At 51.6% G+C, this 10710-nt stretch overlaps 1 protein-coding gene across 1 annotated transcript; it reads left to right on the top strand.

Annotated features, from left to right (window-relative positions):
• The first annotated feature begins 18 nt into the window (after positions 1-18).
• Positions 19-10310, top strand: TNFAIP1 (TNF alpha induced protein 1). The gene is made up of 7 exons (XM_065910336.1): positions 19-176; positions 3381-3698; positions 4247-4416; positions 5049-5138; positions 5220-5272; positions 6034-6229; positions 7682-10310. The coding sequence occupies exons 2-7, from the start codon at positions 3494-3496 to the stop codon at positions 7916-7918; spliced, it is 951 nt and encodes a 316-aa protein (XP_065766408.1). The 5' UTR covers positions 19-176; positions 3381-3493; the 3' UTR covers positions 7919-10310.
• Positions 10311-10710: the final 400 nt, after the last annotated feature.

Below are 10710 nucleotides of genomic sequence, written 5' to 3'. Positions count from 1 at the left end.
TTGGGTGCTGGGCCTGCCCCGCCTTCTAGTCTCAGGCGCCCGCCGGCTTGGGGCGGAGTCCTCTGGTGGAGGATGTGAGTTTCGGCCCGGGATTGCTGGAGCTCGAGCGGCCACAGTTCGGGGCGGCACAGTGTCGACTTGCAGTCCAACTGAGAGGAGAGGCGCCACCGGGGAGGGTGAGAGCCGAGCCGCCCCATGCCCTCGGGGAAGGGATGGTTGGGCCCTGGGCTAAGCAAAGAGAGCCCCACGCGGTCTTGGGGGAAAGGCGTGGGACGGCGAAGGGAGGTGGAGAGCTCAAATCCTCCCCTGGGGATGGGTGCCAGAACCGGTCTCTGTTTCTCAATAGTGAGGAGGGGTACGAGTTGGGAAAGACTACTCTGGCATGGAGAGGTTGGGTCTCGATAAATTTCCCCACACCCTTTGGATGTAGCAATAGAATTACACCTTGGATTTTCTGCTAGATCCGCCCTCTCTGACCAAGATCTCGGCTCCTCCCCTCGCTATCCCTGGTGTGACGAATTTCTGGGACCGTCTTTCCTTAGGACCCCACCTTCTAACACCGCCGTGATTGTTTGCCCTTTATTCCGCTTAGGTTCCCATTCGCTTTGCCTAGTATGACACAGATAGGCCCCTAGCATCCCCAAATACCCACACACAAAGTCCGGAAGGAAGAGCTCTGAGGCTCTCAGTGGAAACTTCATTTTCACTGGAATTACCTTCTGGGACGTCACCTGCCACAGGATTCCTGGAACCTGTTGGCCTGGGCGGAATCTGAGCAACTGGAATCTCAGCTGACGTCATCCAGGGGCTCAAAGCAATTGCTTTGTTGGAAAAGAATAGATTAGTTTGGATTTGTCTTTGTTGGCAGCCGCCTAACCTTTGGTGAGCTCCTTTTCTTTGATCTTGGTGAAATTGGGGCTAGACACAAAATGCATAGAGAACTTGTTAAAACCTGTTAAGGGGTGGATTTATTCCTTCCGGGTGGGCAGAGTTTGGTAAAGTAATCTCATACCATTCAAGCTTACTTACTGATTGGGCAGTCTGCTGGGGCGGGGCACTCATCTCATCCATACTGGACAAACCACCAGAGGCGTTCAGTATTTCATACAGCACCTGTCCTGGCCCTTCCTTGGACATTCTTCCCGGGATGAATGCTCAGTCACTCAGTCATGTTCAACTCTTTGCAACTACATGGACTGTACCCCCCCCCCCCCCCACCGCCCCAGACTTCTCTATCCATGGGATTTCCCCAGGCAAGAAAACTGAAGCGGGTTGCTCCAGCGGTTGAGTTCCTTCTCTAGAGGATGATCCCAATCCAGGGATTGAACCTGCATCTCCTGTGTTTGCAGACAGGTTCTTTACCATTGGTGCCACTGGGGGACCTACTTAAATCTTTTTGGGGACAATTTCAGTCTAACAAATTGACAAATACTTACAAATGTGCATGGCATTCTGTTAAGCACTGTTTGGAGAGTGGAGTAGTAGATGTGGGAAAACCAGTGCACTTCTGGGTTACACTTAGAAGAGATGATGATGTAAACTTCAGCATGCTGTGATAATGAAATGAGGTCATTTCACTTTTTTCTGACTCCCATTACCAGCACTGTAGTCTAAGCCTTCATCGTCTCTTGCCTAGACTTCTGGTCTTCCCACTTGCTCTCTTGCATTCAGGGAGTCCACTCTCTACACAGTAGCCAGGGTGATCTTAGATCATATCCCTTCCCTGCTCTAAAACCTACAGTCAATCTTCCTTGCAATTAATATAAAATCCAAACTCTTCAATATGACCCACCCCTGCCTTCCCTGACTTCGCATCCAGCCATATTCCCCCTTCTTTCTTTGCACCAGCCACCTTGGCCTTATTTCTGCTTCTAAAACTTGTGTCTGACCGAGGAACTTTGCACCTACTCTTCCATCTGTCTGGAATGCTCTTAAGAGCTTAGCTGGAATGTCACCTTCCCAAAGAATCTTACCCTGGCTTCCCATCTAAATGAGTTTCTCTTCCTAGTCACTCGCTTTGTTTTATTAAGTACATTTTTCACTTCTGAAATTGCCTGCTTATTTTTTCATCTTCTTGTTGTATGTGTCTTCCCACTATGAGGTAAGCTCCACAGGACTGACTCTTTTGTTCTCATCTGTATCCCCAGCACCTGGCACAAAGCAGGGACACGATAAATACTCTTATTTTTATTCTTGTTAATGAACAAGAATATTCACGCTTCTTTGAATTCCTGAAGTCAAGGACAGTGTCTTTTCATCTCTTCCTCCTGCTTAACTTGGTAGGCACTCAGTATCGTTTTATTGACAAATGAGTTAAATGAGCTGATGATATATATGCCTTGAATAGTACCTGGAGCAGAGTAAACATGCAAAGAATGCTGGCTTTTTGTTTTCTCTCAGTGAATGAATTCTAGCAATTCTTTAGACAGCCAAAACATGTAGAATCTAGATCACAAGGGGTGGTCTGGCTTTGCCTTCCTCTGCTTTCCTTGCTTCTCTGTCCTGTAACTCCGGTGAGTGTTTCAGTTTCCAAATCACCTAATTATTCTTAGACTGATCATTTGGTTCTTTTTCCCCATTCTTGTTGGGCGGGAAGAGAGGAGGAGATAGGGCTGGGTCCCCTCTCAGGAAAAAAGCAGCAAAAATAGCCATCCTGTAGTTGTTCTAGCCTGAAAAATGGTGACAATTTCAGGAACTCAGGGCAGGGCTGATGCCATAAAAGAGGAAGGTCAGGAAACCTCAGCAGAAACCAGGATAACCTCTGCCAGGAACACTGGCCAGCTCCCTCCAGCCTGGCTCAATCTGTGTTCTCCTGAAGTTGCTGTTACTTGCCTTCCTGAAGCCAGACTCTGGGTGGTGCTCAAAGGAAGCACTGGTGCAGGGTGCCCCGAGCCTGGAGTCATTAGAAAGGAAGTGCATCCTGTCCCTTTGACTCCTGGGAAACTCCTAGGCTGGCTGGGTTCCCAGTAGGTTTGGCTGGAAATCTTGGATCCTGGGAACCTTGAGAGGAAAACAACTGGAGTCTAACTGGTGGATCCCCAGGGTGAGGACTTCTTCTCTGCGTAGTCTGTTCCTGGCGCTATCTCTGATTAGCTCCAAGAGTTTGCTTGACCTCTTTGTCACCCAGAGCTGAGTCCAGGGAGACCGATGAGGTGGCCAGCACTGGGTTGTGGGAGACTATGCTCCCAGACCTGGTAACTGGTACCATGAAGAACAGCAGGAATGTCTTTTTTGTCGTTGCCTAAGGCTCAGCTCTGTTAGGGAGTCTTGGACTCAGAAGGAGAGAATGACTGGATGGTCAGTGTTTGTCTTCCTGTCCCCTCCCAGCTGCCGGCTCTCCTCTGCTGACTCCTATCTTCTCTCCCATGTTCTGCTCACAGCGCTGAGAGTATGAGGCTCTGGCCTCCACTGGCCACTCACTCGTGACCCTTCCACCACGGCGGAGCCTTCCAAGCCAACCTCCTGCCGTGTGGTGATCTACTTGCAGCGGGAGATGTCAGGGGATACCTGTCTGTGCCCAACCTCAGGGGCCAAGCCCAAGCTCAGCGGCTTCAAGGGAGGAGGCCTGGGCAACAAATACGTCCAGCTCAATGTGGGCGGCTCGCTGTACTACACCACCGTGCGGGCACTCACCCGGCACGACACCATGCTGAAGGCCATGTTCAGTGGGCGCATGGAGGTACTGACCGACAAGGAAGGTGAGGCGCAGGGGCTTGTTGGGCGGAGGAGGGGTGGGGGTGGGAGGGGGAAGTGACTTCAGAGCACCGCCTAAGCCTGGCAGATCTGGAATCTAGATTCATTTTTCCTCTAGTACAGGACTCCTTCACCTGGAGTTGTTAATGCAGCTTCAGAATTCTCTGAAACTGTACATGGAAAGTTGTGTGTGTACATATTTTTCAGGGAGAAGAGCTGTATTTTTTAAATGTTCACACAGGACTAGATTCTCATAAGAACCATCACCAGAGTGCCTGAGCAGTGGGCAGAAAGCAGGCAGGGCAGGGTGGTTTCTGTGTTGCCAGGAGGTGCGCCTGGAGGGCCTGTGTTGTCTTGGCTTCAGGGAGGAGGGGTGAAGAGCAGCCACGGACCCCAGAGCCGGAGGTTCAGTGCCCACTCCTGTCACCCCCGTGCTGTGGGCTCTGTGCTCCTGTCACCTGCCACCAGGCTCATCAGGTGGTTTTTGCCTGCTGTCTGCCCTGAGGTACCTGGAGACAAACAGTAACCCTTGGGGGCCTGTCTGAATCCCTAGGCTGGATCCTCATAGACCGATGCGGAAAGCACTTTGGCACCATTCTGAATTACCTCCGAGACGACACAATCATCCTCCCTCAAAATCGGCAAGAGATCAAGGAATTGATGGCTGAAGCAAAATATTACCTCATTCAGGGGCTGGTGAACATGTGCCAGTCTGCCCTGCAGGTGCGGAGGCGGAGGCAGGGGCAGGGCGGGCTGAGGAGGTCAGGGCTGGCCCCCTCCTTCAGGGACGTAGGGTGCAATTCCTGGAAGGCCACTTGGCACGTATGAGATGAGTCCAAACCTAGTTAGACACATCATGTTACCCAGGCCAAGCAAGCTGGCAAAGTGAGTGAGTCGCTCAGTTGTGTCCAACCCTTCGTGACCCCATGGACTATACAGTCCATGGCATTCTCCAGGTCAGAATACTGGAGTCAAAGCCTTTCCCTTCTCCAGGGGATCTTCCCAACTCAGGGATCAAACCCAGGTCTCCCACATTGCAGGCGGATTCTTTACCCGCTGAGCCACAAGGGAAGCCCCAGCAAGCTGGCAGCCAGGCAGTTTATAAGGTGATGGACTCAGGTGGAGTGACTAGACCCTGCTTCTAGTTTATATGCCGAGGTGTCTGGAGTTTAGGTTTCTGGAAGTGGGAGTCTGCTCGCCAGTTGGCAGTTTCTCCTGCCAGGGGCCTCCTGTCTCTATCTGATGCCTCAACAAGCAGGGGGTGGCCATGGCAGAGAGTCTCAGACAGCTCCTGGGAAAAGCCTGGCAAACAGAAGATCTGGGGGAAAAAAGATTCTTTGCTGTGTGTCACCCAGGACAAGAAGGACTCCTACCAACCTGTGTGCAACATCCCCATCATCACCTCCCTGAAGGAAGAGGAAAGGCTCATCGAATCCTCCACCAAGGTACTGGGCCCTCCGCGGGGTGGCCAAGGGCGGGGGCTCGGGGTGCCAGGTCCCCAGCCCTCACGCGCTCTCCCCTCACAGCCCGTTGTGAAGCTGCTTTACAACAGGAGCAACAACAAGTACTCCTACACCAGGTAGGGGGTGCCCCCCGGGGGCGGGGGCGGTGCCCAGGGACGGGCTGAGCAGACAACCTGGGCAGCCCACTCGAGGGAGGCCACCTGCACGCCTGGCACAGCTGGCATGAGTCTGGGTCTCGGGAGGAGAACAGAAGGGGACTCAGCCGAGGCATTTGGAACTCAGTGCGGGGCCCTGTCCGGGATGGAGACGAGACTGAACATGAACATGTAACTGAACATGTGTCATGTCAGGCAGCAGGCCAGGGGTTTTCCCCGCATTCTCTGACAGGGCTGGGAAGCCAAGCAGCTGGAACTCCTGAGACAGCCTTTGTTTTTTGCATCTGGGCCACTGGCCCCCTCGTCCCCCCATGTCCTCTCAACAGGCCACAGCTAGGTACAGGCAGGAAGCTGCAGGCCCTCAGTGATTCTCTGTGGCAGACATATTGCCAGGGTCACCCCTGCAGCAAGGGAAGGAGGCTGATTACCGTCTTAACAGGAGGACCTGTTGAGCCGGCAGTCAGCCTCCTTCCTTCTGGGCCTGCTGAGAGGAGGTACTCCCTCAGCCCTCTCTGCTGTAACTTAAGTCCAACTCGCCTCCTTCCCCTCAGAGGCCCCCAGATTCACAGGGGACCCCATGACCCTTTCTCACCGTCCCTCTGGCGTCCTGACTTTCCCTCGTTTTGTGGGCACGACAGGGGAGGGGAGGGGAGAGCCCAGCCTGCACCACCCCTGTGCTGGGACCTCACTCCCAGGCCGGTGGGCTCTCCCTGGTTTTTCAGCAACTCCGATGACCACCTGCTGAAAAACATCGAGCTGTTCGACAAGCTCTCCCTGCGCTTCAACGGCCGCGTGCTCTTCATCAAGGACGTCATCGGAGATGAGATCTGCTGCTGGTCCTTCTACGGGCAGGGTCGGAAGCTGGCAGAGGTGTGCTGCACCTCCATCGTGTACGCCACCGAGAAGAAGCAGACCAAGGTACGGGGCTTCCGCCTACCTGTGTGCGGCTGAACCTTTCACCGCCAAGCGTACATTTTGCTGTTTCCCACGCTCACCGTAATGGTGTTGGTCAAGGACAAAAGCCAATGAAGGGAATTTAGGGAATGGCAGAGAATTCTGCTCTGGTCAACTGAGAGGCAGGGCTGTTGACCAGTGCGGGTAATTGAAGTTGGCCCAATTCAGATCTGAATTCTGGTCCCAAAGTCAGTTTTCTGACTTTGGATAAGACATTTAAACCATCCGGGCCTCAGTTTCCTCATTTGAAGACCTGAGAATGAAAATATGAATTTAACAGAACTGTTATGAAAATGAGACAGTTCTGAAGAGAAGTAGTGCAGGGCAGTAGAAATGGCTGTTCAGACCTCTAGCCCTTGCTGGTTGGGCATTCCTGGTCAGTCAGCTTTGCCTCTGCAGTGACAACACACTGCCAGGCACAAGAAGGGATTTGATAGGAGATAACAAATTCAATTTTTATAACCTGTAAAACGGATACTAGGGCTGCTGGAAAATTTAATTCTATACACACACACACACACACACACACATATGTATATTCTATATATACACACATGTATATTCTATATATATACACATATATTCTATATATATAGATATGTTCTATATATAGTATATATATATATGTAAAATATGTAAAGATCTTGGGGCTTTCCAGATGGCACCAGTGGCAATGCAGGAGACACAAGAGATACAAGTTCAATCCCTGGGTTGGGAAGATCCCCTAGAGGAGGAAATGGCAACCCACTCCAATATTCTGGCCTAGAGAATCCCATGGACACAGGAGCCTGGTGGGCTACAGTCCATGGGGTTACAAAGAATCGGACATGCCAGAGCACACATGGACAACAAACTCAGCTAACTCTCCCCAGGCTGCCAGCAGATGGTGCCTCCCTGGAGAATAGCTGCCCCCCAGTGTGTTTAGGAGACAACAGAGTTTGCTAGGGTGGAATGGCGGCTTGTCTGGGAGGAGAGCTGTGTGCGTGTGAAGGGCTCAAAGCAAGTAACTTTTTTGTTTTCTGTGTGCCCAGCTCTCTGCTCAATACTTTACAATCTTTATATAACATTCACAACAGTCTCTGAGGTCAGTGTTAACATTTGGAAACTTAGGCACCACAAAGTTAAGTCTGAGACCCCACAGCTAGTAAGTGGGAGAGCTGTGTTTGTACCTGACCTCTCCACATACTAGTCCACTGGTCTGGGATTGAGTGGGGCAGGGTACTAGTCTTCAGCATCTTTATGTCCATAGAATACATCTCCTCATGCCTCCTTCAACGAAGACCTCTGCCAGCCCTTGCAAAACAGAAAGTCATGTCTCTTGAGAGTTCTGGAGGCCTCATGGAGTTAGCAGGGCCAAGGGCCCTGACATGCTGTGCCCTCTTTGGGATGAAACCCCATGCTGTTCTCTGATCCCAGGTGGAATTCCCAGAGGCCCGAATCTATGAGGAAACACTCAACGTCTTACTCTATGAGACCCCCCGAGTCCCTGACAACTCCCTCTTGGAGGCCACAAGCCGGAACCGCAGCCAGGCTTCCCCCAGTGAAGACGAGGAAACCTTGGAACTGCGGGACCGTGTCCGCCGCATCCACGTCAAGCGCTACAGCACTTACGATGACCGGCAGCTCGGCCACCAGTCCTCCCATCGCGACTGATGAGACCCTCCTGGAGTCAGGGCATGGGACGCCCCATTGCCCCTCTTGTGGAACCCTGCCCCCTCGGCCACCCCTCTGCTGCTGGCTGGGTCTCTGCTCCAGCACCCAGAAGCATGACAGGACCTACCCGGGAGGTCAGAGGGCCTGAGCAGGGGAGGGCTCGTGTTTCTCTGCCCGGCTTCCTAAGCACTTGAGGAGGACTGGCCCCCTTGCTCAGCCTCTCCCTTTGTGCCCCTGGGCTGAATGGACTGACCCGTCCACCTCCCCTCTGCCCTTGGCTGAGCGTGCCTTTGCTCTGCCGAAGGCTACTTTAGGCCTCAGGGGAGGCCCATGGGGAACAGGTCACTCTCTGAGGAAGGTGGTTTCTGGTGCTGTGGAGGCCCAGTTTCTTACAGGAGGTGGGGCTCCTTTTTTCCTAAGCACAGGCTTGATGAGTTAAGTTTTTAACAAATAATCTAGGAAATGATTAGTTTTTAGTTTTAGTTGAATAATGAGGGGACTGGGTATTTCTGCTACCCCTCCAGGGTTCCAAGATCCTCGGTAAAGCAGAACCCTTGGCCCTTTTGATAACTTTGGGATCTGTTTCTTTAAAGCACTTTGTACTTTTATTCAGGAGATTTGTAATCTGCCCTGACTCATGTCATCTTCTGATCGAATCCCCTTTTCCCTGTAGAGTCAATCTAAGGGAAGGGAAAGAAGCAATAAAAAAACTGACCAGCTTTAGCTTTGCCACAGTGGCCAAGCAGCCAACCCAGAGAGCACTGACAGGGTGAGGATGTGTAGGTTAGGGCCTCTGGTCCTAATACCACCCCTATTTGAAATGATAGTTTACCCCCATGTCTTAAGAGTCACATATGCACTGACTCTTAGGGTCTTACATGACTGTTCTCTGATTCTCTCGCCCTCGGGTCTGAAGCAAGCTGTCCTTATTGTAAGCCCAGAGGGCCGTTGCGGTTGGGGGGCAGGGGGGCGGTGGGCAGGAGCTGCTGGCAGCCGGGAGCGTGGGCTGCAGCACCCACCCACCATCCGAGGACAGCACAGAACCCTGCGTTCCTGGGGGCTCCACTGAGGTGGCTATGCTTGGCCATCCACCCCCCGCCCCCCATCCGTGCTGTTGGTTTTGCATCCTAGCTGGGGATGGTGGTTCTCCCCAGCGGTGAGTCCATGAACACAGGAGGATGTGTGTAGCCTAAGAGCCTTGAAAGAGTTCTTCGTTTCTTTCTTGTTGGGTAAACTTGGCTCTAGAGATGCCGCACCCTTGGGTAAGGGTGCAAGTTCCTCTTCAGGGCTTCGGTTTTCATTCCCTTCTGTTTGGCTTGGCCTGCGGGCAGCTGCTTATCTGAATTCTTTTCTAAAGGAATGTCACCAAGAGGGAGCTGTTCAGCCAACCTAACAAACCAGCATTGCACTCAGCAGTACCCACTCAGTCAGGAAGGGACATTGCTGATCGAGTTCATGTCTCTTGACTGCTCTGACTGTAGCTAAGTGGCTGCTTATTGCTGACCCCATGAGCCCACGGGCAAATGCCAGGCCAGGGTTAGCAGACACAAAGACCTGTGCTAGGGCAGGAGAAGGTGACTCAATCTGGCATCTTATGCTTGGCATAGTCTTGAGTGGATAAAGACTTTCAGATGAGGCACTTATGGTCAGCTATGAACAGTTCTTCAAGCCTTCACTGGAGTAACAACATGAAGACAAATCCATTTCTTTGGCCAGATTCCAACTCTGGGTTTCCCACAGTGACTGGAATGCTTCTGCTTGAGGCCACCAATGTGTTTCCTCAGCTGCCTTCCCAAAGCGCTTTAATACTCAAAGTCCCAGCTCCCCACTGAGGTATTTTAATGCTTGTCCCTTAACCTCCCCAGTCCCTGGGCCTCTTCACTGCTGGGACTTTGAGATCCTCAGCTGTCTCTGTGGTGAGCAATCTTTTCTTTCTGAGACAGCACAATAGTCTGGGACTCTGGGCACTTATCTCCTCCAGTTGAAAATATCTCTTTGGTTTTAAAATACTAACATTGAACTCACTGAAGTAATCTAAGCTTTTAAAATCAGACTGTGTTATAAGGGTTTGGGGAATTTTGAGTTTCCCAGCCCATTCAGAAAACAGCTCTGGGCTGTGTGGATTTTTCAATTCTGAGCAGCCCTGGGGAATGTACAAAAAAAGTGTGGATGAAGGTTAAACCTTGTCAGTTTCTAAGAAAACTGGAAGCCTGCTGTTAACCACATGGACCATTATTATTAGGTTCTGATCTATTACCTGACCAGGGTCTGCTGAAGGATGGCACAGGTCCTGGCATGAAAGAACTTCTTTATCATGTAACTACAATTCTCTGTTGCTCAGCATAGGTGATGGAAAAAACACTAATTTCTAATAAAACTGTGTTACACTGCAGTGGTTCAGAGCCGTGTTTACAGGGAGTAGAGCTTGGTCACTCACTGCTGTGAGGACATAACTCAGGTATTTCTGTTCACCACCTGACTTTACATTCTCACTGGGGCCTGTGCCCCATTGCACTCAGTTGCCCTGCAACCCAGGCTCCCCAGGATTAGTGCAAGTGAAAGTCGGTCAGTTGTGTCTGACTTTTTATGACCCCACGGATTATACAGCTCATGGAATTCTCGAGGCCAGAATACTGGAGTGGGTGGCCTTTCCCTTATCCAGGGGATCTTCCCAACCCAGGGATCGAACCCAGGTCTCCCGTATAGCAGGTGGATTCTTTACCAGCTGAGCCACAAGGGAAGCCCAAGAAAACTGGAGTGGGTAGCCTATCCCTTCTCCTGCAGATCTTCTC

This window comes from Muntiacus reevesi, chromosome 18, assembly GCF_963930625.1.
Source record: "Muntiacus reevesi chromosome 18, mMunRee1.1, whole genome shotgun sequence".
Classification (NCBI taxonomy): Eukaryota; Metazoa; Chordata; class Mammalia; order Artiodactyla; family Cervidae; genus Muntiacus; species Muntiacus reevesi.
This window is presented reverse-complemented; position numbering and strand designations above follow the sequence as displayed.